The 26,063-nt window shown below is 50.7% G+C and overlaps 8 protein-coding genes across 8 annotated transcripts; 3 read left to right on the forward strand and 5 right to left on the reverse strand.

Moving 5' to 3' along the window:
• Positions 1–215: 215 nt before the first annotated feature.
• VFPPC_05634 (GTPase activating protein) lies at positions 216–4,997 on the reverse strand (the record flags this gene model as incomplete). The annotated part of the gene is made up of 1 exon (XM_018284796.1): positions 216–4,997. The coding sequence occupies one exon, from the start codon at positions 4,995–4,997 to the stop codon at positions 216–218; it is 4,782 nt and encodes a 1,593-aa protein (XP_018141670.1).
• Positions 4,998–6,390: 1,393 nt separating this feature from the next.
• On the reverse strand, positions 6,391–6,663 carry VFPPC_17970 (hypothetical protein; the record flags this gene model as incomplete). The annotated part of the gene is made up of 1 exon (XM_018284797.2): positions 6,391–6,663. The coding sequence occupies one exon, from the start codon at positions 6,661–6,663 to the stop codon at positions 6,391–6,393; it is 273 nt and encodes a 90-aa protein (XP_018141671.2).
• A 685-nt stretch (positions 6,664–7,348) lies between these two features.
• On the forward strand, positions 7,349–10,556 carry VFPPC_05636 (chromosome segregation protein Cse1; the record flags this gene model as incomplete). The annotated part of the gene is made up of 6 exons (XM_018284798.1): positions 7,349–7,418; positions 7,505–7,647; positions 7,709–7,876; positions 7,934–8,104; positions 8,160–9,859; positions 9,929–10,556. The coding sequence occupies 6 exons, from the start codon at positions 7,349–7,351 to the stop codon at positions 10,554–10,556; spliced, it is 2,880 nt and encodes a 959-aa protein (XP_018141672.1).
• A 901-nt stretch (positions 10,557–11,457) lies between these two features.
• On the reverse strand, positions 11,458–13,554 carry VFPPC_05637 (hypothetical protein; the record flags this gene model as incomplete). Its single annotated transcript, XM_018284799.1, has 3 exons — positions 11,458–13,089; positions 13,164–13,328; positions 13,483–13,554. 3 exons carry the CDS (start codon positions 13,552–13,554, stop codon positions 11,458–11,460), a joined length of 1,869 nt encoding a protein of 622 aa, XP_018141673.1.
• Positions 13,555–14,271: 717 nt separating this feature from the next.
• VFPPC_16204 (hypothetical protein) lies at positions 14,272–14,826 on the forward strand (the record flags this gene model as incomplete). Its single annotated transcript, XM_018293957.1, has 1 exon — positions 14,272–14,826. One exon carries the CDS (start codon positions 14,272–14,274, stop codon positions 14,824–14,826), a length of 555 nt encoding a protein of 184 aa, XP_018141674.1.
• Positions 14,827–15,445: 619 nt separating this feature from the next.
• VFPPC_17969 (hypothetical protein) lies at positions 15,446–15,988 on the forward strand (the record flags this gene model as incomplete). The annotated part of the gene is made up of 1 exon (XM_022429637.1): positions 15,446–15,988. The coding sequence occupies one exon, from the start codon at positions 15,446–15,448 to the stop codon at positions 15,986–15,988; it is 543 nt and encodes a 180-aa protein (XP_022285309.1).
• A 66-nt stretch (positions 15,989–16,054) lies between these two features.
• Positions 16,055–16,555, reverse strand: VFPPC_17968 (hypothetical protein; the record flags this gene model as incomplete). The annotated part of the gene is made up of 1 exon (XM_022429636.1): positions 16,055–16,555. One exon carries the CDS (start codon positions 16,553–16,555, stop codon positions 16,055–16,057), a length of 501 nt encoding a protein of 166 aa, XP_022285310.1.
• Positions 16,556–21,415: 4,860 nt separating this feature from the next.
• Positions 21,416–23,434, reverse strand: VFPPC_05639 (WD domain-containing protein; the record flags this gene model as incomplete). The annotated part of the gene is made up of 4 exons (XM_018284801.1): positions 21,416–21,509; positions 21,573–22,201; positions 22,256–22,674; positions 22,732–23,434. 4 exons carry the CDS (start codon positions 23,432–23,434, stop codon positions 21,416–21,418), a joined length of 1,845 nt encoding a protein of 614 aa, XP_018141676.1.
• Between the last annotated feature and the right edge of the window lie 2,629 nt (positions 23,435–26,063).

Raw genomic sequence — 26,063 nt, forward strand, 5'->3', positions numbered from 1 at the left:
CTTGGCTTCGCTAGTACAGTTGGGAATAATATGATATGCTCAAATGGGTATGCCAAAATATAAACTCTCAGGAGTGGTCGAAATGACAAAAAACTTTTAGTCCGAAAATACCTGCCCCCCATGCTCGACGCCTCAGAAAGAAAAGAGTACATAAAAATATCATACATAGATCATTGGGCCTTGGGGATAGTTTACTTTTCCCGAGGTAATATCGCTTATGCCCACTTGGAAAAGTCCACAGACTCCACCAAAGCGTTCGTCCCATTAGGATGCCCTACTTCGGTGTCGTGTGTAGTCGCCGATGAAGACAGCATGGATGATCGGTGGGAGGTTTGTTCGCTAGTGCTGGTGAAAAACGTAGCGACGCTGGTGCGCCGAAGGCTGCTAAAACTATCCCGCACGCTGCTGCTGGGACGTGACAGCTCAGAGGGCTGAGTTTGTGAGGACGAGGTCGGAGGTGGCGATGGCGCCAAGCTCGTGCCTGTTTTTGGGCCATATCTCTCGCGGAGACGCTTAATCTCTCTGAGCCGACCGCTCCACGAACTGATGTGCTCGCCACCCTCCCTCGCATTCCAAACATGACAGAACACCGAAGCGTTGAGTGCTACGAGGCGGATGAAGCCAGGCAACGCATTCAAGGACACCATCTTGGTCTCTGATGCAGGTGATATTTCCGGAAAGCCAGGTTTGCTCAAAACTTGAACTCGGTAGAATGGCTGTCCAGCCCCAGGCCTATCAGCTGTTCTTGTTGCAATAAAAGACGCACGAGACGCTGGTGTTATAACAATGTTGACATAGTTGAACTGACTCGGAAACGTATCAAACCTAAACGGTTTGCCCGAATCATTGAATATGATATTGACAAAATCGTTGCCAATATGTCGCTTCTTGAGAGTGCCTTGAGGGTCGCGTTCTATATTTGTTGGCATTTGAGTCGTGACGTGGAAAACAATCTCCGTCACCCTATCACGCCAACAAAACGTATACTGCCCGTCGGAATCATACTCTCGATCCAATCCCTGCGTGTTGAACGTTGCGCCCTTGAGCTTTGTAAGAGTTCCCAGATTGTTCAAGAACTCTGTGTAGTCGCTGCTGCCCGATACGTTCGCGAGAATCTCAGCCTCGGTTTCCTGCCCTTCGCCAATGTAAATGACGCCGACCTTGTGGCTGTCCACACTGGAACTTCGGTCAAACACTCTGATTGCACGGTCAACCGCTTCGTCGTCTGGTAATGGAATGGGCCTAGTCGACTCGAAACTCTGAGGCACAGGTGACATGAGCTGAACCAGGACATGGCTAGGAAGAATAGAGTTGGTAGTTGGTTGGCCCTCTCGGCTCACATCAACATGGTTCTCTACTTGATGTGGCGGCGGCGGCGTGTACGTCTCGCGAATTGTATACGCCGATGTTCCCGAAGGCTGTCGCTTGATGATCTGCGCCCACCCGGATATTGTCGCTTGTTTCACTGTCACTACGCTGTTCCCAATGAGCCACTGCTTCTTTACAATCGGCCCAAATCGGTCCTCCGTGAAGTACGGATCTTCGCAGGACTCATCGACATCCGCATAGGTGACCCTCTGCATGAAATCAATCGAAGTAAGTGCTTGTTCATCAGCGTTCTGTCCAGAGGTATCAGAGTCGGTAAACAACTTCTTCACAATCCATGCGACATGAGTCGCGCGATCCGGAAGTTTCAAAGCTAGAAACCAAAACAATATCACATGGTATGCCAAAGCATGGACGTATTGAGGCAGCTCCTCTGATGGTGGACCAGCCTGTGTGGACTCTCCAGAAGTCGGGCCTGGTGTCCCCGGCGTAGTCGGCTCACTCTGATGGCTACTGCGGTTTGACTGTCGCTTATCCCTTGCGTACTCCAAGTACCGGAAGCAAATTGCAAACACAATTCTGTACTCATCTTCTCTAAAGTTGACATAGACATTGTGCAGGCGACTAAGGCAGGCCAGAAACTCTAGGATATGAACCGACACGTGAGGCTGCGTGATACTAGCCGCCATTTGGTTGAGCATTTGCACAAGGGACTTGCTTGTTGATAGAGGAAGTTCGTGGCAGCATATCGACAAGGCATGGATGCAATATTTCGCTGTACGCTCCCAAGTACCGATCCCAAGAACAAATGTCTTGACAATCTCGTCCTCGTCACCTTTGCCGAAATGTTCATGGTAGCTGAGAATCATTGTAAGACTGTGAAAGAGACAGATAGCAACGTCTGCTCGTCGCAGCCCAGATACGAATGGAGGTTCCTGGAAGCCATTTGACCGAATTTGGTCACATATTATCCGACGCAATTCTTGAATTTGCGGAATTGCGTCTCTAAAAATGGCATGATTGCTAAGCTGTGATGGCAGATGAACAAGAACAAAACTGTATACCTCCCATTCGCTGCCCTGCAGTGTATCGAGAACGGCTTCAAGCCAGTTGGTCATATTCAGTGTAGATGGCTTTCGATGCCGGGCGGTCAGAGAATATTCGTCCGCGTCGTCGTTGGATTCCGTAGCGTCTGTCGCCATTGAATGGGACACGAGCACAGGACTGATGAGGGTAGGTATGGGTTCTGGTAAGGCCTCGGGGTCGGGGCATTTCCAAAGCTGGTGATATTTCGTTGCGATACTTCTTGCCCCGCTCGGCGTCCGTACAGGAAAGGCTCGTTCCGGAAGCTGAGATTGACTCAAAGATACGCCGCGTGATGATCGTGACTGATTGCCGTGATCACTTCTCGACAAGCGCAGAGATTGGGCTGCTTCCTCTGCCTGCTTCTTGGCAAACGAGGCATCTGTGCGGCACATGGCTGTTGCCAAGGAAGTGTTGTCAAGGTCGTCGGTAACAAAGACTCTATTGGCCCAATCGGCACGTAGACGAAACAGAAGTTTCATTGCGGTAAGTCTGGCATCAGTCTCGCAGTGACTCGTCTTTGCAATTCCGACAAGAGCATTGTACAACTTGACGCTCTTTTCGCTATGGGAGTTCATGACCCGCAGAAACATTCTCACGTAACCTCTCGTGACCACGTTCGACGGCGACTGCGATTGTCCGAGACCTGGCGCAGGAGCATCCACTGTTGTTGGCGAAATCGTAGATGACATACCGGGTGACGAGATTGGAGATTTTAGTCTGTCTCCAACCACTATGGCTCTCAAAGCCTCAATAACAAAGTCGAACAGTTCCATGTCGCACGACACCACGACAGACACCATGAGGGACATGACAGCATCGAGCACGAGCACATCGCCTTCCTCTGCAATGTTTTGTAGAATGCTCTTCGCCAGTCGCGGGATGAAGTTCTGCTCTGCGCCGTCACCGACAAGATCAACGATCTCGTACGCATCCATGGTGGCTTGCAAGGCCCTTAGTCGTGTGTCGGAACTTCTCATGCGGTTGCTAAAGAAAGCTTCCAATACCAGGTTCAAATTTTCCTCCCATCTCAAATCAGAGGGAGAGCAACACCGAAACTCTTGGAAGTAGTCGAGTACTGTTCTAGCGGTTTCGTCTGGGAGCAACGTGTGGACGTCGGTGAAAAACTTGACAATAGCCTGTCGGGGAACAAAGTCGCCAGACTTTTCCTTGATGACTGTATCTAAGCGATGGATAAGTGTCAGTAGTTCGCGGTCAACCACTGCCTCTTGAGAGTCGTCATGAAACTGCGAGGTTTGTGACGCATCAACGCCTTCATGAACACGTCGGTAACATTCCGCTGCAACATCAAGTGACGTTGACCAATCCTCATCCACAATCAGTCTGTGAATATTGCCCAGTCCATCGTCAAAAAGCGAGTTGATAAGTTGCAGCACCGCGGAGTACACGCGCAGTGATTTTGTCGCCTTCAGCGTGTTGGAGAGTCCGTCAACCAATAAGGCATAAGGCACAGGCGGATAACCCTTCTCAGCCGTCTTCGACAGAAGCTTCTGCAAGACAGCCAAACTGCCCCGAATTTCTCTGCTCGAGTCTTTTTCATTGACGCCAGGCTGCAAATTTCTGAGAATGTCCAGCATGATTCGAACTGTGGCTTGACCGTTGTGTGATTTGCATAAATTGGCAACTGTGTGCCATGAATTCTTCTGCAAATTAGGAACCATGCAGTAAATTGAGCTCAGTACTTGAACACAATCCTTCAATTTACTTTGTGGAATGGAGCCAAACGTGACGATGGCATCTAGAACGTTGATGCAAGACCGCAAGTCATCCTCTTGGCTTGTGCTCATGCAAATGGTAAGGATGGTCTCAATTAGGTCCTTGACGGCGGGCTCGTCGGCGGTATTGAAACTGAATTTGATGACATCTAGAAGAAAGACGAAGAGCTGCGCAAAGTTCTTATCTTCACCTGAGGCCGCGGCTTTGCCCCTGGAGGAACTGGCAGCGCCTCGGCCGGAATGTGAATTCTTTCTAGCGCTGCGGGCTGCGTTGTATGCCTCTTGAAGCCATACGGTGAGAAGGGGTAGCAGGTCATAGTCGAAGCCAGCGAGCACACGACCCCGGCTCGTCAGATCAACAAGGGCGGCAAGTTGCAAATGAAAATCTTCCGGGTTCGCAGGTGCAGACAGAGTTTGAAAGTACTCCTTTCGCTCCAAGTCGGTCGACGATGCATGCTTCGCGCACTCCGTTAGCAGCTCCCAACCAGCGGCTCTTGTTGAAGCTGGGTTGTTCGGGTCGATGAGATCTTTTGCAGCGTACCAAATATCCAGAATTGGGTTGAGAGGATATTCGGTGATTGCGTATTTCAGAGTATTCGCCGCAGAGATGCGTTCGCTCGGGCTGCCATTCTTGAGCAGCTCAAATGCGTCCATGTGGTTCGTGGACAAGCCCTGGGAACTCGTTGACATGGCATTGATGAGCTCAGCTCGAGGCAAGGCAGCCGAAGGACTGGACAGCGGAGGCGGGGCTCTGATCGACTTGGAATTCGTCAAGCTGCGAAAGACCGTAGCCAGGCCGCCCTGGCGAGTTGAACCTGGAGAAATAGGATCATCTTCTGGCTGCGGGGACATGTGCTCGTCTGTCGTAAGGGGACGTCGACGAAATGTTGGGACTGTGTCACAGGTTAGTAACACTGCTGCAGCTGCTGCAAGAGCCGAGTTTTTTTGTCTCTGCTGTTCTCAGCTGCAGGTGAACAGCTGCCACAAGTAGCATCAAACCTGAGCAGACCAGAACAAAACCTCAACGCATTAAGAAAAGAGTCGACTTTGGGGGGGGGGCCTGAGCATACCTGGATATCAGTCCAGATTTTCCTTCAGCATCAAACAGCATTCAAAGCAGAAGCGGCGAGTGTGCACGGCGTGGGGAGCCGTGAGCCGCACCGAGCACCGTGTGCAAGCAATGTAGGACCAGACCGAAGAGCGACCTTGAGACAGATGGAGAGCTGTGTCAAGCTCAGCGAGATTCGGGGACACGACAAGAGTGCCTTAAGACGGGAGGAAGCCCAGAATCAGGTTGACTACACAAATTGTTCCAGCAGAAGCATCGGTGGTGATGTAGGGAAAACGGGACAAAGTTCGTTTGCCAATGTTGACGAGTCCGGAAGTGGTGATGATGCGATGCGGTTGCTTTTTGGACTGCGGTCCTCTGCTTTCTTTATCCACATCCACTATCCGCGTCCACTTTAAAGCCAGGCAATCGGGCGCAAGGGTGACTATGTACAGGTACCTGGAGTTGTGAGGATGTAGCATGTGATACTATGGGATCGGTACATCCAACGTGGCGTTCATGGGAAGGAGGGATGGGGAAATTGGGGGGCAAGCCTTGCCAAAGCGGACCAAATTGAGATTTCTGCACACGTCCTGCAGCTCATGCGTAAAAGATGTCAAGGTACAATGTCAATATGCACCAACCACCGAGGGCAGCAAATTTTGCAAATTGATGAACCTCTCGGGTCTGGAATGGTGATGACACCAGGCTACAAAAATAGAGGCCACATGGGATCATTTCAGTACTCGCCAATCCGCCCAAGCCCCACGAGGCGCCGCTACCGCCGACCAAGGGCAACAATGAAAGTTGACATATGAAGCCCGAGCTACCAGCCCCAGCTGACCTGCTGACGCGGGTGGCTTGAAGCTGTTCTGACCACGAGTGAAGAAGGATTCGGATGTTGAGGAAAATGTCGTCAAGCCTCGGCGTTCTGTCATCGAAATGCTTCTTTGCGGCCAAACCATTGAAGCGTCCAAGGTAGCCAAGTACTATACCAAGTACTGTACCAGCTCACTGGAGCACAATTCCCCCATCGTTACATACTGAAGTAAAACACGGAGCACTCAGCTCCGTTGAGGATGGTTCATCATCACCTGCAGGAGATTCGTGGCACGCAAAAGCATTGCCATAACCAATAGCCCCTATCCATGTATGGAGTGTCCATTGAAAAACTTTCTCATCCCAAGACGGAACCGACTATCCATCAATAATGGTTGGCTTTAAAACTTGGGCATGCAGCCACATGTTGTGTGTCGCGCATCTCGACTCGTCGCCTGGTCTGTAGTTTTGCTTTTGCATAGTCCTTCTCCTCTCCGAGGCACCAGTGGCATGGAAAAAGAAACGACCCTGTGCAACGTTTACGGAGTACTTGGCAAAGACGAAAGCCGTTCCATCATGAGTACGGAGTACCCCAGCCGTCCGTGTCAGCGCTTTTACAGTACCTGCGAAGTGTTTCATGACCATGTGCATGCACTTTTTCTCCCGTGGTCGTGAGGGGTTTAGGGTAGGGAGCTTCAAGCTTTGAGCAGGCCAGGCAGGATGTTGCCGTTTCGGGAGTCTAGCGCCAAGAAGCTCTGCACCTAGCTCTGTGGCAACGACAGACTTTGGTTCCTGTTCCAGATGCGTTGAAAAAGGTTCTCAGGGCCGTAAGACCATTGGCTTTGTTATCGAAATTCGTCATGACGGCGTGTATTTTACTTGGTTTTCCATGCCACATGTGCCAGTCTGCAGGGCAGATTATGTCGTGATGTGCCTAGTCACCATTTAATGTGCGCCACGGATAACCTCTGGCACAACAGACATGGAGTCTAGTGTAACCGGCTTCAAGGGAATATTCGGAGCCAATGGCCACAAGAAGTCCGCATACGATATTCGCTACAAAGAGAATATGTTTCACTTTCCCGTATCCAGAGCTCATAATACACCAACTTACCACGAAACATCATTCTTGCACATTTGATCTCAGGCACTTGAGGTTCGGAGCTCCCCACATGCAACCAGACCAGACCCTGGTCGCCCCGTCTGGTCGCCATGGAAAGCTGCCAACGTCAAAAAGTCCTCCACATCAAATCACGTTCTACAAACAAACACCATTTCAGCTCTTCACCTCCCCATATCACACTCACAGTGCAGCTCTCCCTCACGAGGTCTCACGATGGCCGCCGACATTGGTCATATCTCCCAGTTGCTGAACGCAACACTTGATCCTTCTCAGCACCGCAAAGGTATGCCTTGTTCCACCAGACGCTCTACTCTTGGTGCTTCTGCCCCGCTCGTCTCGCATGTTCTAATAAACAATTCGAATCTGTAGCCGAGAATGCTCTCAAACAAGAGGCAACCAAACCCCAGTATTCGCTCACTCTCCTGAACATTGTCAATTCCGACTCCCTCCCTCCAAATACCCGACTCGCGGCTTCTTTGGCCTTCAAGAACTTCATTCGTTCCAACTATGTGGTGTGTGCCTGGCATCCCCGCCTCGAACCGCGACCAAATACTGAATAATGCATGTTGTTAGGACGAGGAAGGCAACTACAAAATCTCGCAAGATGAGGTGCAAATAATAAAAGAGCGCTTGATTGGGTTGATGATTTCCAGCCCGCCAAATGTCCAGAAGCAGCTTGGGGAAGCAATCAGCGTCATCGCCGACTCTGACTTTTGGAGGCGATGGGATACGCTTACCCAGGTACGCACGTTGCACTTCCCACCGTCGTTGACAACGAATGCTGACTGGGGCATGTAGGAACTTGTCAGTCGGTTTTCTACCACAGACCCCAAGATCAACGTCGGTGTTCTCGAGGTCGCCCATTCTATTTTTAACCGATGGCGTCCTCTCAATCGATCCAACGAGCTGTATATCGAGATCAACCACGTAATCACAACATTTGGCCAACCTTTTGTCCAGTTGCTAGTTGTAGGTCTTAGATACAACCTTGAATTTGTGCCTCACACACTGACGTTCAATGCAGACGACCGACAGCAAAATCGCCCAGAACAGCAACAACAAAGATGTCCTCAAAGGCTGGTTCGAGACGCTTGATATGCAGATCAAGATTCTGTACGACATGTCTTCGCACGACCTTCCTCCGATCTTCGAAGAGAACCTCGCTAGCATCTCCGAGCTTTTGCACAAATACCTTACATACGACAATCCCCTGTTGCGGACCGACGACGACGACGAAGTTAGCGTTGCTGATACTGTCAAGGCTGGAATTTGCGAGTTGCTAGAGTTGTACACCATCAAGTACGACGAAGACTTTTCCAAATACTGCCAACCCTTTATTACTAGCGCATGGAACCTGTTGTCCAGCGTTGGCCCCGAGACGAAGTACGACAACCTAGTGAGCAAGAGCTTGCATTTCTTGACCGCGGTTGCCGGCACTGCTGAGCATGCCGGAATTTTCAACGACGAAGGAGTACTGTCGCAGATCGTCGAAAAGGTCATCCTGCCGAATGTTGCTCTGAGAGAATCAGATATTGAGATGTTCGAGGACGAACCTATCGAGTTTATCCGGCGAGATCTGGAGGGCTCCGACACAGACTCAAGGCGACGGTCTTCCACGGACTTCTTGCGAAAGCTACAAGAAAAATTCGAAACACCCGTGACCACGGCCGTTTCGAAATACATAACCCACTATCTTGATCAAGGCAAGACGGATTGGAAAGCCAAGGACACGGCCGTCTACCTGTTCTTGTCGATCGCGGCTAAAGGAGCTGTCACCGCCGCACAGGGTGTAAAGACCGTCAACCCGCTTGTTAACGTTGTTGAGTTTTTTGAGCAGCACATTGCCGCTGATCTCATGGCCAGTGAAGGCGTTGAGCCCATTTCCAAGGTCGATGCCATCAAATATCTCTACACCTTCCGCAGCCAGTTGTCCAGAGAACAGTGGAAAGTTGCTTTGACGCCACTGATCCAAAATCTGAACTCATCAAACTATGTTGTCTACACATATGCTGCAATTGCAGTAGAACGTGTGCTGTTCTTGGCTGATGATGCGGGCAATCAAATGTTCCCAAGGGCCGATATTGAGCCCTTTGCAAAGGATCTGCTGAATCACCTCTTCAAGTTGATTGAGCGCGAGACCAATGCCGCCAAATTGCAGGAAAACGAGTTTTTGATGCGCTGTGTTATGAGAATTCTCATTGTCATCAAGGACGGAGCCGCGCCAATGCTGGATAATGTTCTCACCCACCTTATTCTTATTACTAACGTCATGAAGCACAACCCTAGCAACCCTCGATTCTATTACTACCACTTCGAGGCCATGGGTGCGCTGGTACGATACTGCTCTGGAACTAACACGGCAATTTTCAACCAGAAATTGTGGGAACCATTTAACCTGATCCTAACCGAAGACGTAACCGAGTTCATCCCCTATATTTTCCAGATTCTTGCCCAGTTGCTAGAGTCTAGTCCCGCAGACGCTGTTTCAGAGAACTTCAAGAACTTGCTAGGGCCTCTCCTGGCTGCGCCTCTGTGGGAGACTCGTGGCAACGTTCCTGCTTGCGTTCGTCTTTTGTCCGCAGTCATCCCCAAGGCATCGCGATTGATTATTGAGAACAACCAGCTAGAAGCTGTGCTGGGCATTTTCCAAAAGCTGCTTGCATTCAAAAAGTCCGAGGTCCAGGCTTTTGACATTTTGGACGCTATTGTCAACTCCTTTGAACCGTAAGTTTTACAACCCTGAATCCACTACTATCCATGGTACAATTGCACAGCTAACTAACTTTTCATCAGCACTGCTCTGGACAAATACTTTGGCACAATTCTGCAGCTATTATACACAAAGCTGCAAGGCTCACCTGCTGATTCGTTCAAGATTCGGTTCGCCCGCTTCTATCATTTGGTCAGTGCCAGGCTGGAAGCAGGATACGGTGCAGACTTCTTCATCAAGCAGTCAGACCAATTGGATGAACGTGCATTTTCACAAGTCTACCCTCCCTTTGTGCTCGCCGAGACGGAAAAGCTCGCAAAGCCAGTCGACCGGAAAACGGCCGTCGTGTCACTGACCAAGACGCTCTGCGATTCGCAAGTATTTGGGCAGAAATTCATGAAAGGCTGGGCCAACAGCTGCCGCATCCTGTTGTCCCTGCTTGCTAACCCACCCGCCGTCATTGCTGGCATGGGCGATGAAATCATCGCCGAGCAATCCGTTGATGACATTGGCTTCGGTATGACATTTACCGCGCTCAACATGTGCCGACCCTTGGCGCGGGATGACTTCCCCGAAGTGCAAAATGTAACTACATGGGTGAAGGAGTATATGGTTGCAGCTAATCAGCGACATGGCGGGGCTATTGAAGGGTTCATTACACAAAGACTTCCCCCGGAGCAACAAGAGGCCATTGCACAATATATCCGCTGAGTGGTCATGGCGGTAAGTGGCTTGCTAGTTGGGGGAAGGGGAAGCATAGATGACATAGTGCGAAAAGTGACTGGTCAGAGGGGTGAGTAAAATGGATAGGTGGATAGAGGGATGAAATAGGGTCATTGACCTGTGAGTTGATTACGATGGTCCATCATGTGAGATGGGAGGTGAGGTATTCAAAAGGGGTTATTAAAGATACAATGAATGGCCTTGACAATCCAAATATGGTGTCATGAATGTGAACACTGAATATGACCGTTTGCGCGCAGCTTACATGGTGTGCGTGCCACCAATCCCACTTGAGCCCTCGAGTCCAAACATAGTCTTTGGGCAATGTGGTACAAATACATCTATCACGAAATAGAATTCAAAGACTAACGTCATAATGTGGTATTGCTAATACTAGACACCGAAACTTTTGTCTTTCTCTAACCTGTATGACAATATGTACAAGATGAAAACCAAACATAAATGAAATGGTATCGTAAATCTCGCTTAATCATTAAGCTATCACACGGCACCTTCCTGCCAACTCACGGGGTGAATGAAGCGATAAAGGTGATGTGGATAGCCTCTTCTGGTTCATGTAGGATATTAGGATATGCCTGGCGCTGAAACGCGTTCCCTGTGTAAAACAAATGATGCCATGTCGTTAAATAGAATAGATGTGAAATAAGTGCCGTCATGAAAGAGTCGTGATGGGGGAATGCCGATGATGGTATCAAAAATTTCGTACACGGTGCAGTAGTTGCAGAAGGTGGGATATCTAAAGTCTGTAACGCGGAATATGTAGTAGAAGGTAGATTTTGGACGGCGTGGTCGAAGAACGGGCACACTGGTGAGGTTGCTTATGGTGGGTAGGTTCGTGGTAGGTTGAGGCAATGGCACAGGGGATATTCTAGAGGAAACCTCCCTCCGTGCCTACCACGCCGACACTACCACGCCATCCGCACCGTCTGTCCTGGTCATCGCGGTCCCTGGGTCGGGGAGGAGGTCCGGCGCCGCGAAGAGTCAAGTTGGTCCGTGGCGCTGATGAGCACGGTTGGGTATCAACCTCGCTGCTGACGTGGCTGCTCCCTCCACTGGCGTTTGTCTGGACTAGCAGTAAGCTGCTGGTGCTAGATAACCTCTTGGTGAACTCGGTGAAACTCAACCTTTTAGCACTCGAGTTGGAGTGTCGCTTTTCTGCGATTGTGCTGGAACGATGGGGGCCATCCTCGTTCCCTCTCCCTGACGAGGGCAGGTCTAGTGTAGTTGTAGCCGTGGGCATTAAATGAGCCGTGTTTTGTGCCCGAGCCACATTGGGCCTGCTCTTGGCGTGGGCAGTGTGAGGGCGAGAGGGTGGTGCAATGGTGGATGTTCGGGCGGACCCTGCGTGGAAGCTTAAATGATTTCTAGACATGCCCGGACGGTGCGAGTTCGGGCTGAGATTGCCGCCGTCATTTCGGCCCGTGATGTATGCCAAAGCCCGTTGAGCCGACGGTGACATGAGTGGTGCAGTATGGTGTTCATTTTGGTCTTGGTCATCCGAGTACGCGTCACTCGCAGAGTCGGAGTCATCAGACGCCGGGTCAACATCTTCGTCATCTGAGCTATCATCATCATCAAACGCACTTGTTATGGTTGTCTGTTGAGCTTGTTGGATGGTGTCCCGTTTTCGTCGCTTTTCATCCGCCTCTCGCATCAGGGCGTCGAACCTCGCAATGGAACTGAGCTTCTCTTGGCCGGGAACATAGGATCCGGCTCCAGGAACATGTCCGAGTTGGAAGGCACGATCCAGGATGGTCTCTCCAGGACATGGAGGCGACGTGGCATCGAGAATGGAAAGCTGTTGGCTTTGTGAGCTCATGCTATCCCTGGCTCCAGAGGGAGAGCTCATAGTAGATGCTCTACCCTGAGCATAAGTCCATCCTTCAATGAACTGCCCTTGATACTCCCCATTTGGACCAGACACAATGTCACCGGGCATAAGGGTAGTATAATGTTGCTCTGGGATGGGATACGGCACCTTTTGAGAAGGATGGTTGTTGCTGGAAGGGGATGAGATGTCACTTCGCTTCGATCGTAAGCTAGGCGACTCGGAGCTGAAGGTGGCCGGGCGGTCCAGAGGGCCAGTCGAATACGTCGCCGTGGAGCTCTTGTGCTGCAGGCCACGGCTGCCGCTACCTGGCCGAGGGAAATAGTCTGGATTATCGTTGGATCGGGTCTGAAAAGGTGACGTGAAAACCGGGGAGACAGGGCTTTCGGTCGCGCTCGACGAGCTCTTCTTGGATAAGATAAATCGAGACCACTCATGAAGGCTGGGATGGTGGTCATCAGGAGGCGTCCGGAACCACAAAGTAGTTACTCCTGCGTCTTTATTCGAGGATATGAAGCCGGTAGCTCGGCTTGATCGTCGTTTTCGTTGATTATCGGAAATCGTTATCACGAGCGTCGGCAACACAGGTCCTTGCTTCCGATGGGATACTAATTGGACCTGACAATCTGACACGCAACTGACAGGCCATTGCTGGATGGGCTCCCAGTCTTCCTAAAGAAGCAGGCAATGTTAGTGCACGTCGTTGCGACTGGCTTTGTGCCTATTGGAGAGACAGCACGCTTTACCTTGGCCTTGAAAACAGATATACAGGGCTCATCTGCTGCATTCCTGTGCAGCGACTTCGCAATGACGGTATTGACGCGGCCGATGGTTCCATTCTGTGTGAAGCCGTAGCTGCCCTGTCGATCTCTGCCGGGCGCAAGGCGAGACCCAACAACAATGTATCTTGTCTATAACACAATAAATATTAGAAAATGTTCCGGCATGAATAAAGGTAAGATTTGATCACGCATTGGCGGGAAGAACCCCAACAGTCTTCTAGACCAAACCCAGCGTGCGAGTGTGACCAAGAGTGGTTTGTTTTCCCAAGTATCAAATGCCTACCTTCCATGCTTGCCTGCCAAGGATCTGGCTTCGGTCAGGAGGAACCTGGAGATAGCCGTCGAGACTCTCCATGGCCAGCGACATGTGACGTTGCTGGCCAGAAAAATCAAGGTGATTAAAGTCAAGGGTTGCTGGTTCTCCAGAGTTTAAGGTGCATTCTGATCAAATAGTAAAAGAACCGAATCGCCAATAAAAGGGTGCCTGCAGTGTCGCGCGTTTCTCGACGTCTGTACCGAAAGCCGACTCCTTTCTTTGCACCAAGTTCGCTCACCCTTGCATTGCTTTGTGGAATGTCCGACGGGTAAAGTGGTAGATAACCAAACCCAGCGAGTGAACTGTAAAGAGGATGCAAAGTAGAATCGAAGGATTCACAATCCCCAGTAACAATAAAGAAATAAAGGGGGATTAGTAGAGCATTCCACCCAGCACAAACGTGCGCAGACAAGGCACAACAAAAGTGGAATTAGAAGAGAGGAAGAAGAAGAAGCAGCAAAGGGCAACGGAAGCTAGAGAAGCAGGTAAACGGATCCTCTGGACTAATATGGGTCTGGCATGATTTGATGGTGTTTAAACCAGACAACTAATAACTTGTTAGCAGTCACTAGTTGCTTTGGTCACTTTTGCACCAGACCAGACTTTGTATTGGAAACTTAGACCAAGGGCGATCCCGCATTGGGCTATCCGGAAGGTGGATTGATGGACAATGAGGTATGGAACCAGACCAGACGTGATTTGACATTTGGAAGCACCTGGCTGGGATGACTGGGACCGACTGGAACCGACTGGGATATGGCATGGGTCAGTGCCAGATGTGCAGGCCATCCGTCTCCATCTTGGGATCCAAAGGTGCCAAACATTGGAGTCTTGGAGGTGCCATGGCTGCACTCGGGCTGCACTCTGGCTGCAAGCCCAGGTCGTGGCCAGGTCGTGGCGAGGCCATGGCCCATGGACCATGTATCGTGGGATGACCCAGGCGAAATTAACATCAAACACCACAATCATGTTCCAGTCATTGCAGCAAACCCCTGTCCAATGCATCCGCCAAGTCGCCCGCTCTGCTCTGGTCGGTCTAGCCATCTGCATCTGCAAATCCATCTCCATCGAGTCGCCGAGTCCCTCCTCTGTGCAATATGCAATAATAATACTCCGTACCTGTGTGGTTGCTGTCTTGTCTGTCTTCTCTTGTCTGGTCTGGTGTTTGAGGTCCGAGGTGCTGCGCAGTCAGTCCGTCCGTCTGTCCCTGGCACCCTCGTCTGCTCCGCAACCACGGTCCCAGGTTACATCCAATTCAACAGCCCGTTGGCGAGCGATCGGGGTCCAGTGGAGGACTTCTGGGCATCGTAAACTCGATGCAAGTGCTTATAGGTAGGGGGTACATATGTACTTGATTCGGGTCAATTGATGTCATGTCAACTTGGCATCTTGACAACTTGAAGTCTGGATATCTGGACATCTGGTCATTGGGACAAGGACCGTCCTTCTTGACAATAAGAGCTCCGAGTCTCCTTCCTTTTGGTCCTCCATGTCCACGCTCCGCTCCCAGGCCGTTTGATGAGGAAAGCACGACCAGCTGCCAGATTGTGTTGCCGCATGCATGCTCGCTCCATCGGACTTGACTCAAAAAGCACAGTCTCAAAGCGCCAGGCGATATTGCCGCATCCCCCAAATGCATCAGACCGCAACCACAACCACTCCATATCTAATCTGTGAAATCATGCACAAAAGCGCCCACGGACTTGAATGAACACACCATCTTCTCCCCCAATTTCCATGTTCCTGACCTCGCCAAGTCCGCATCTCATATGCACACAAGTCTCCAATCCGTGTCCATCCATCGACCACAAGGACTTCAAGTCTCAGACACCCAGTCAACCAGCCAGACATTCGCTTCTGGCCGCTTGTTTCGGATCGCGAGGCATTCTACTAGGAGGAAACACAACTTCTCGGCTGTCACAAGCGGCATATGAAATGCACAGACGGCATATTTCATCCAACCCACCTGCAAGTCTCTCAACATAGACAAACTGGCATGGGCATGGCTCACAATACCTTCCCCCACGACCTCTTGTCACACAGGACAAGGAGATTCGGATTGCTGCTCCATACATACCGAGGAATCTTGGGGTCTCATCATCCTTGCCTGGTCATCGCCCGTGTGAAATCAGGGCTGTCAAAAAGGTCTCACAACACCCCCTACTCTTTTACAGAACACCGTGCTGCAATTGCCCCCAGACGCCACAGTATCACACAGCATTATACGATTCGCTACCGCGAAGGAAGAAGACCTGAACGTTGTTGGTTACGCAAATCCTCAACGAGCAGAGCGCGGTTTCGGACAAATCCGCATGTCATCCATCCTTCCGGGTTGGGTACCAGACTGTTGGTGTTGCCTGTGGGCACATTCATCAATGGCTTGTTTTCAGCTTTTGGCACTGACCATGGTGACGGGCCGGCCAGGGACCAGGGACACACGGACGGACGGGCTTCGGTTTCCAGGCTTTTCTAGCCCACCACCTCCAAACATGAGGATGGAGTACCCAATATCCAACAACCAACAACAGACCACAGCCCCTCATGCACAATTCAGCTGAACCCGACTTACTGGGAACCAACTTCTCAGGACTAGGCTCTGAATTTCAAGCCATGCCAGATAGCTCACCCCGGCCATAAGGGACTTCTCGAGGGAAACCCCTTCAGAAACCAGGGTTGCCCTCCAAGCAGTCACATAAACACGTTGTCGGACAATTACAACTGCACCTGTGGCAATTCGTCGTGTGGCCAAGTTGACCACTGTCATTGTGCAATTGTAACTAGCCAACCTGGACCATTTGACCACACATGGGACAACAGTGGCGCCGCAAGCCAACACATACCCAAAGCAATTCACACACTTGCATCCGAGCAGGCTCGGATTGCACTCCGTTGCTTGTACATGCAAAGATGTCTGGGTCTCTGGTCCTGTATGGAGGCTCGCATGTGCTGATATGCAGACCTGTGATGGTTGCACGAGACAGGAACGAACCCCAACCAACCATCTCCCTTTGCCGTACATACTGAAGGATCTAAGTTGCATTCACAAGGCAGAAGCTTGCTGTGTTGCTGGCGAATGAATGTTTGTTCAAAGACACGAGACAATAGTTTGTCGGACAACACATCCTGTCTTACCAGCATCGACCAGCAAGAGGTCTCTCCTGATTCTCATCTGTGGCCGACTTGAGAACATGCAAAATATACATCTCAAAGCTTTGCATTTTTTTTTCCCTTCCCTTTTTTTCTCTTGCCGCATTCTTTCGGGCTGGAGGCTCCCATCGGCAATGTCACTCGGTGATAAATCCATGATATGGCTCTAAAGGTCAGATTGTGCGCCAATAACGTGGCAGTTGCGCCAACATCCCTCAAAATAAGGTGGCATCATTGACATGTTTCGAGCAAAAGTAGCACGTATTCCGAGATAACGGGGTCGAAAAACGCCATTCCTCAATGTTGTCTCGCATTAGTTCGCACGCACCAGACAGATCGAGGTTTTCGTGGTGGTGTACAACGCCGAAGTGGGCCATTCTTTTCATGGCGCTTTTCGTTTGATGTTCTGGAATGGTACAACAAAATCCGTCATCCACATGTCCGGCTGCATCTTTCTCTTCATCAAAATACTCATCATTTCAAGGGAGCCGCCGCCATCTGAAATTCTGTGTCATGGTTGGCACTCAGGTTGCCACCACAGCTCTGCGAGAGTCGTTCATTTTGCCGGATGTGCCGGACTACCTTGTTCCGTATTCTTGCTCAGTTACGAAACCATTTTACCACCAGAATTTACCTGCCAACCGTGCCTGCCGACTCCTCGGCTGATCCTCACCTCGTCCTTAGCAATTGTGGCTTAAGCCCACTGTCAAGGGGTATTGCCCTTTCTGTATGTGTTGCACAACAGCGGGCAGGTAATACGCAAGAGCAAGTCTCCTGCGGCACATACATATTCACCAGAACAACCCAATAGATGGGCAGATGTATGAGTAGTGCAGGACAAAAACCGAAAGAAAGAAAAAAAAAAAGCAACGAGTCGGAGCAAAATGCAAGTGTTGTCTGAGACATTGCATTGGTAAGTCGCCACCTGAGCATGGCCTGCGGCAAAAATGGAACAGGATGAAACTATCAGATGGTGGCGGAGAAGCATTATGGCGAGCTGCACGGAGTGCCGAGTTACTCAAGCATTGTGGTGGTGAAGCGCCCATAGCTCAATCCTTTCGACATCACCCCACTCTGCATAAGAACAAAAATTACGGTGGCGTCCTTCAAGATTGAAGATAGGTCAACAGTCTTGTTTTGTTTTCTAATCAGAAAGGGGTCAAAGCTGTTGGTGGTGAATGTGTTGCCGATGTCATTGCAGATCCATCAAGGTTTGGGCTGGCAAAGCGAGTAAAAAGCCCTGCCTTCTTTGCCGCATCCATATCTGAAATTGCGGGTCAAGCCATCCGACTGCCTATCAGCTTCATCATACTTCCCCGGTTGCTGCATGAGCATGACTACGTTGGCATAACAGGGGACAAATGGACGATGTTTCTGGGAGAAGAGGTTGTCAGCCGAGCAGCTGGGCTCCCCTTTCCCATGCAGACCAGAAACTATGGCTGTTGGGGCACAGGCTCTGTAACCAACAACATAACGTTCTTCAGACCCCAATCATCGGATCAAGTTTCTTTCGCCAGTACGGGTCACTCTCGGATATGTGGCAGGGTCTGAGTTGGCTATGGTATCACACGCAGACGTTGTGCTGGTGTAACATATGTGGTTATTGCTGAGTGAACAGCATGGCCAACCTTGACCAACTTACAGTGCATCATTCCGCCTGTCCATTGTTTTGAGTATTGTACCGAGATGCGTAAGTAGTTTCAACACAATAATCTTACCTCCAGAGCGCTTAGGCTCGGATGAGGCCAAACCTGTCAACGACTCGGCCAAACAGAAGCAGGGTTAGTTGGAAATATCCATGATGAGAGACCGCAAACCATGCATACATAGCTGGTGACAGTCGTTTGGGGTTCGGCACCTATTCGGTGTCTGTGGTCTTAGTAATGACGGATGGATGACCAAAAGTCAACTTCGTTCAGCGTCGGAGTGTATTCTGGGCTTTTGGCTTGCGAACCCAGCTTCTCACCTTGCTTGCGTTGTTCGGTCTAATTGTCCAGGTCCGTCTATTGCGCCTCAGCTTCACCCCCTGCATGACTTTGTATGCGGGCCGTTTGGTGGAACAACAGGCACAAACCATCAGTTCTAGAAGAAGCAGGGGTAAGAGTTCACTAGTCATGTTCAATTCTTTCTCATCTTCCACTATAGTGGGCGGTGAACCTTGGAATGAGTGTTGATTGCACCATTCAGGGCAGGTGGGAGCAACGCACAGTGGAGATAGTATTACGAACAAGTGACGATACCCCAGGTCTTCTCATGGTAAGTACCAGACAGATTCAATTGCCCCCGGACCGTCCCTCGCTAAAGCTGGCGGCAAATCTTGGCACTAACAGTGTTCGTACTGGGATGCTTGTATAATCCTCACTCACCACAACAGTTGAGGCGTTTGCAGACGAACGATGGGACCAAGCCCTTGTTGCCGTTTGCATCAAGCTTCTCCATTGGGCCAGTCCCCATGTCAGATTTCGTTACGTTGGCACTCCATACATGCCTACTGTTCCTGAGGCTGAAGTGACATGGGCATATTTTCCTCGAGACTTGACTGTATTGGGACCTGAATGGCTTCACAGGGGCGCTAGTCAGACATTCAGCCATTATTATGGGTGTCTGGTCGGATATTTAGGGCATTTGTCCGTTGAAGTCTATCTCTGCACGGATATCGCCGCTAAACATTCGGACCAACTCATTTCTCCATTCGGGACACGAACACCGATGGCCTGGATCCGTATCACCTAAGGGGAAACAGGATGCAGTCATGTCAAGGTGACAGTTGAAGACACCGCGGTTCATTGGCTTCCATGCAGGTACGAGTAGCCTGGCAGTCGAGGTTCACCGGGTCTTCGACCATGGATTGCAGAAAGATTGTGGTCATTGCCGGATTCAAAGAGCGTTTAAATTCCGCCAGTAAGTACCCATCATGATTAGGTCAATTTTGTGCTGCCCCGGCTCCTGGCATCCTGCCCAGCTATTTCGAGCAAGAAGATGAGGACGCAGCATCGCCAAATCTACACTCCTCCGTGGAGGGCGGAGAACGGAGAAAAGCACCGCTACGGATTTGACGTTGTGTTGTTCTGTTTTGACGGCTCCGTGGCTTCGGACGAGAAAACTTAACTCGGAACATTGTCCCTGCTGTCAAGATCGATGCGGGCGTCACGCAAAGCTATCCCAATCGATTTCAGCCAAACTCTGGCGCCATCACAACGCCTGCCAGCCCAACGTTTCAAATCCCATCTCACCACCATCGGGAACACCGTTTGTCAAAGATTTCCTCAGCCAGCCTCGGTGTTTTCCTAATTGTCTTCATTCATCGGATCTCACCGCTGTCGCTAGTCATCACCAACCCAGCGCGCCATCAGCCGCAACACATTGTTTTCACAAACCATCAAGTAATAAGTCTCCTAACAAAGGTTCAAACACGCAAAACTAGCTCACGCCAACTCGGCCGCAATCCCCAGACAAGGCAAGTCCTCACACACAGTCTCACCAGCCACCCAGAAGGCCCGGATGCAACACAACACCAAGTAGCACGTCCCTCCAATTTCTGTCGATCCGGCACGCTAATCGCCCCTATCACATCTTCTTTTTCCGTCATCCACGTTGCTGTTCTCTCCCCGATTCAGAGTAGCATCCGCCCAAGGAACCTTTTTATCAGCCTCAAAATCCTTACCGAGCCCCCCTAGAGCAACACTGAAAGGTGCTGGTTGACTCGTCTACCTGTATTATATACATGGATTCCATACCCAAGATGCACCATCCATCTGAGTACTTTACATGCATCCTCCACAACGCGCCAAGCTGGAGCTGTAAATCGTCCCCTGAACCGTACAGATGGCTTGACAAAATGTCCCTGCAACAACGCTTTACCCGATCTGTTTACCGGGCCAGAGTCTTGGGTTCTGTCCTTTCCTGCACCAGCAATGGAATGCTAAGGTTCCTTTGGATCTTGCATCTGCCGCAAAACCTCCATTGCTACCCCAGATTTTTGAACCCCCCTGATCGACCAAACAGGTTACATGCTTAGAATAGCAGTTGACTCGCTGACAGCTTCACATGTTTTCATTTATAATTTAACCGCCAATTACGTGTCACCCAGTGAATGCTACAATCGGAGTCCGCCGTCAACAAATTCACAGCTTTTGCTAGGCGTTATCTCGGTATATTCATGATTCGCTGGTCTTCACAAAAGTCGGGTACGTATGTATGAAGTCAAGACTGTTCTTGTCTACATGTAACATTGCACAAATAACAGCCTTTCCATCCTGTCAAACCCAATCCTGCGCTCAGCTCTGTACCCCGACCTCATGAGATATGACATTCCCCTTTGCAAAAGTACCCCAACGCTTAAACGCCAGAAAGTTTGAAAAGAGAAAAATTGAAACGAAAATGAGTCAGTGGAGGGAAAATGAAGCCAAGGAGCGAAATGGTGCGACAAGTCCTTCTGCAGCGACTCAAATGGCCAACCAAAGTATCAACTGATCCAGGCTGGGCCACGGAAGACAAAAGGAAACCTCCCCAGTTGAAGGGGCCGACCCGAGATGAAGAAAAAATAATAACGTAATTCCCGTCCCAACGTGAAGTTTCTCTATTGTCGTGATGGTAGTGTCTAAACCAAGAAGAATGTGGAGTGAAAGTTGAAGTTGACAGGTAAATACGTTGGTACAGCCGATTGGCGCTTCGTCACTGAAGACCTGCTGATGATGGTCTACCGTACACAAAGATTCCCGCACGTCTAGACGGGCTGTCGTGCAATCTCTCTCTAAGAGTACGGCAGAGGATCAACCGGGTGCTTCCATCCTGTTAGCCCAGGTATTCTCGACCGGATTTCCGAGCCTCTGGTGCGATTTGCCCATCTGCGACTTGTTAGTCTTCCAACGATAGCGAGTGTGGAAAGAGTGTTAGTTTGGCCAACTTACATTCTGACGATTCCGTCATCGTTGCAGGATGCCAGCATATATGGGTCAGTTGGATTCCAAACCACGCAGTTGCATCGCTTGGGAGAGTAACTGGAGAGCCTCTCGACGGCGGCCCCAATGTTTTTATGCCAGATGACCACTTTGCCGTCTTCACTGCCGCTCATTGCAAAGCTCTCATTAGCACCTCCAAACGTTGCTCGAATGACGCACCGGTCCGTTGCGTGCCCAAGGAATTTCTGCACCGTCGTTCTCGTTATCAAGTCGACAAGCTGTGCTTCGCTATCCTCTTTGTTGACAAGCAGCTGTCGTGAGTCCTGGCTAATTGCCAGAGATATTGGTCGGGCTCCCAAATCTAATTCATACTCCAACTCTCGAGTGATGCCGTTGTAGACGTACATGTTGCTAAAGTTGTCCGCTGCTACAAGCCATTGTCCGTCAGGTGAGCCCGCCAAGGTTTGCACACGATGCTTCTTGTTCCATTGGACCAACTCCTCGCCCTCACTGTTAAATGTACATAGGCTGCGTTTGTTGTCTAATGTGCCGAGGACAAACGATTTGCCGTCACTAGCCCAGACACAGCCGCTAACTGGTTCGTCAAACCTCTTTAGTTTCTTGATCAATGAGCCAGTCTGAGACTTCATTAGTAGCTACTCAAATCGGGCGTAATTAAATGAGACACGTACCTTTGCGTCCCATAATCGGGCAAAGTTGTCTTGTGAGCACGTCACCATCTTTGTGTCATCTGGGCTCCATGAAATACTTGCTACACCGGAATGGTGATCTTTCTGGAGCTGTATAGTGAGTGCATTCACAACTCGGAATGATTCAGTCTCCCATATGATAACACTGTCACCAGATCCACAGGCCGCAAGCAGAGATCCGTCATGAGAAAATTGCACTTCCCAGACTTCGCCTCTCATTTCGGTCAGCTCCAGCACGATATCCCTCGGAAATACTCGTCGATCACAAAGATGGTCTGAGTACAGTGAAGGAGATGAGGCAGCAGTATGGAAAAGACATGAGTTGATTTGGCTCTGCTTGACCTGGTGGAGCAGAACTGCAAGACGGTTCTCAGGGAGCATAACCGAAGGTGATATACATCCTAGCAAGTTGAATTAGCTTTACACGTCGACTAGATTTGAATCATTCAGATGCGTACTTGAAAGCTCCGACAGCAGTCTCTTGCGTGACTCTCCTCGGGCTCCGTCCCAGTTTGCCTTTGCCATCAAGTCCTCAGTTGACAGGCACATCAAGAGGCTGGAAAGGAAGTGTAACTTGATGGTGTCTTGGTGGAGCGGTGTCAACTCTGCACGCAATACGTGAAGGGCTCGAGTCGTATCTCTGGTTTCCAACAGTTCGAGGAATTTCTGTTGCCGCATTCCAAATCTCATGACAGCTCGGTCCGAGCCTGGTGCTAGCACGAGTCCATTGCCTACCTCGCCGTTATTGTCGTCTTGTCCTGCTACAGTAGCTCCTGTTAGTAGATCTTCGGCTTCGGACCAGGAGCCTTCCAACACAGCAGACCGAAAGGCCGATACTGTAGGATTTTCTAGTTTAAAGCCGCTTTCCTGGCTCACACTCTCAGCTGCTGTTTGATATCCCATATCAGACAATGCCTGAATCAAAATCCGAGTCACCTCCTCTCTGTTGTGTCCGAAATATGATGCAGGTCGCGCGGGTGCTGTCGCGGGTTTGTCTCCGTTTGCCGTCGATCCATTGGCGGTTAAAGCAGCAGACTTGTGCGTCCCGTTGGTTACACCGCTGGGCAACACTGTCCTCTGGGAAGCAACTCCAGTTGAACCATTTGAGCGAGGGGCGCCACTCCCATTCGACTGCGGGACGGAATCAGCGTCGGATGCCATCTCGACGCTCACACGCCGCCTTCTTTTCGGACGACGACGACTAGGCGAGGGTGATGATCCAGCTACAGCCTCTCCGTTGCCTGGAGAAGCTGGATCGACGGATTCTTGTATCGGAGAAGAGCCGGACGACCGTCGTCGCCTGCCGAGGACTTGGGATACCGAGCCGGAGGGCGGAACCGGTCTTGGAATGGAAGATTCTATGTTCACAGTCGAAGCCGGAGCTGGTTGGGCAGATTGGCCAAGACGACCAGGCGGCGATGAGGGACTAGATGCTGAGAGGACGGTGCTGGCAGATTGTCGGGGGGGTTGCGGAGTGGATGGGTCGTCGGAGGTGGTATTGGGGCGAAGGGAACGAGTGTCGGAAGGTTGGTCCACGTCGACCGTTCCGCGGGCGAGCCGCGGGGACAGCTTCAGTCGATGTTGTTTATAAACTGGCTAAACACCAGTTGGGGCGGCATTCGAGGGGAGAGAAGCAGCGGTAGCAACTAGGCTGGGTGAGACGACTTTGGCAGCAGGAATACTACGTCGTGGCAGCGTAGGGTTCGTATGCGGGTGGTCGAGGTCTCCCCAGGCTTGTTCCAGCACGACAGCCCCAACTGAGAGATGGAGAAATGCTTGGTGAATAGCCAGTGTCTGTCAAAGTGTTGTCGAAGACAGCTGCAGCTTGCTTGTCGAGACGCATGTGATGGCTGCTGGGTTCGATGTTGGACGACAGAGGCTCAGCACATTTAGGCTGGATGGATGGAAAGAAACGCTAGAACAGAAAGTTTATCTGGCTTAATCGCTTGGTTTAATGTTGAAGGGCGCTTTTGGAGACCAAATTGTTCGATTTGGAGGATATTAACAAGTCGTCGTGGAAGAGTGTAGTCGAAAGAGGATCTGGGATGAGGCAAGATGAGCTCGAGGCTGGGAAGTGACGCTTGGATCCGGAGTTTTAGCTGAGACTGGAGTCTGGTACCAGACATGTAAGCGAGCTTGGGCTGGTCTGGTGGCACTTGACCACTTCTCAAGTCCGGTCCACCAGTGACTGCTGAAACTGCATTGGCTGGGTCTAGCGGCCATTAGCGGGCGGACAAGGGCCTGAGGACGATATGGACGTCTTGCTGACGTCTGGAGAGTTTGGGCGGCTGAGGAGCCCCCAAGGCCACTGCACATCCCGCTTCATGTAATTTATTTCAAGTTCGATGCAGGCACAGGATAGTGGGCCTGCCACCTTCAGTCAGTGGCAACAGCCCAAATGCATGTGCTGAATCCAGACGCTGGCAGCTGCCGTGCCAGCAAAGGGCTCGAGTTGGGGCATTAAAGTGGAACTTTGATGGTGGCATCTGGACACTGAAGCTTGCCAATCTTGGGAGTGTCAGTTGACCACCAAGCCTCAAGCCCAGTGGTCAACCTACATGCACATGAACACTCTGCATGTTAGTTTTCGTCCTTGCCATGGCTCGGTATAAACAATAGTGCAGCTGCAGCGCGAGAAGCGAGCTGATGTTCAATGTTCCCTGAAGTGCTCCAAGGTTGCCACCAGTTGACACTTTTTCTTGGCAGTGCAGTCTGCTGAAGCGGTGCGAGACGAATTGGGTGCGCCGGCAACGAATAGAGTCAATGGTATGAGTGAACCAGACAACGAACATGTCTGCTACTAGTATAGGATCTCAACAGATTTTCTCGGTGTCATCTTGTATTCACATTGGCCTGCTTCGTACCGGTTATTGCAATCATGACTGCACAGGCAATATGAGCAGATGCCTTTGCAGCCATACCATTCCATTCCGTGCATGTGGCTGTCAAGACGCCATTGCCGCGATGACGTCGCCCTTCGCTTCTTGCGGCCCAAAAGCTCTTGTGCGAGCGTCGGTGCATTTGTATGGACGCCAGTCTGGTGGCATTTAACTCTTGATTGCAGACGAGTTTTCCCTCGCTATGTTTGAATGGCCGTATGATTGATTGCAGCACAGCGCCACTCAATATGCACCTACGAGCTTCAGGAGATACGCAAAACTCCGATAAGCCCACAACCCTGTCCAGCAAGCTCTTGTGTTTATCGCATTCGTCAACATGATGCTTGGTTGGTTTGGGTTCTGGTGGAAGTTCAATGTTGTCTCTGAACCCCGCCATGGAGAATCACGGATGGTACTGTGACTGTCCCACGCTGACGACCCGATAGCGAGCATGGAACATTGAACATCAAAGCTTCAGTGACCTAGCCGCTTACTTAAGTAGTCTGCGAGGCACGGTGTTAATACATGTCAAGCATCTTCCTTACCCCGTGCACCGAAATCTGTATGTCCCTTGGAGACGGGTGAAAGCCCCCGACAAGACTCAGGAGCCCAACCTACCCTAGGCCGAGACGAGTAAATCACGGTCCATTTTATTTAAATACCCTAGAAAGCCGTTGATGCTGTGCACCAGCCGATACATGGCAAATTGGGAAACTCTTCTCCGTATAATTTCCTGTTTGGAAATGGACCCGCGCGGCCGCATCATCTGGTGACGTTTTTCCACGTTTCGGTTTAGGCTGCCGAATTTATCGTTGGTGCTTCAATCGTCAATTCATGAGACTCAACCGAATCATGTGGCGCAGTCGATATGTGAGCTGTGTCGCGGCCTTCCCGTTGCCCCGCCACATGTG

This window comes from Pochonia chlamydosporia, chromosome 5 (genome assembly GCF_001653235.2).
Source record: "Pochonia chlamydosporia 170 chromosome 5, whole genome shotgun sequence".
Lineage (NCBI taxonomy): Eukaryota > Fungi > Ascomycota > Sordariomycetes > Hypocreales > Clavicipitaceae > Pochonia > Pochonia chlamydosporia.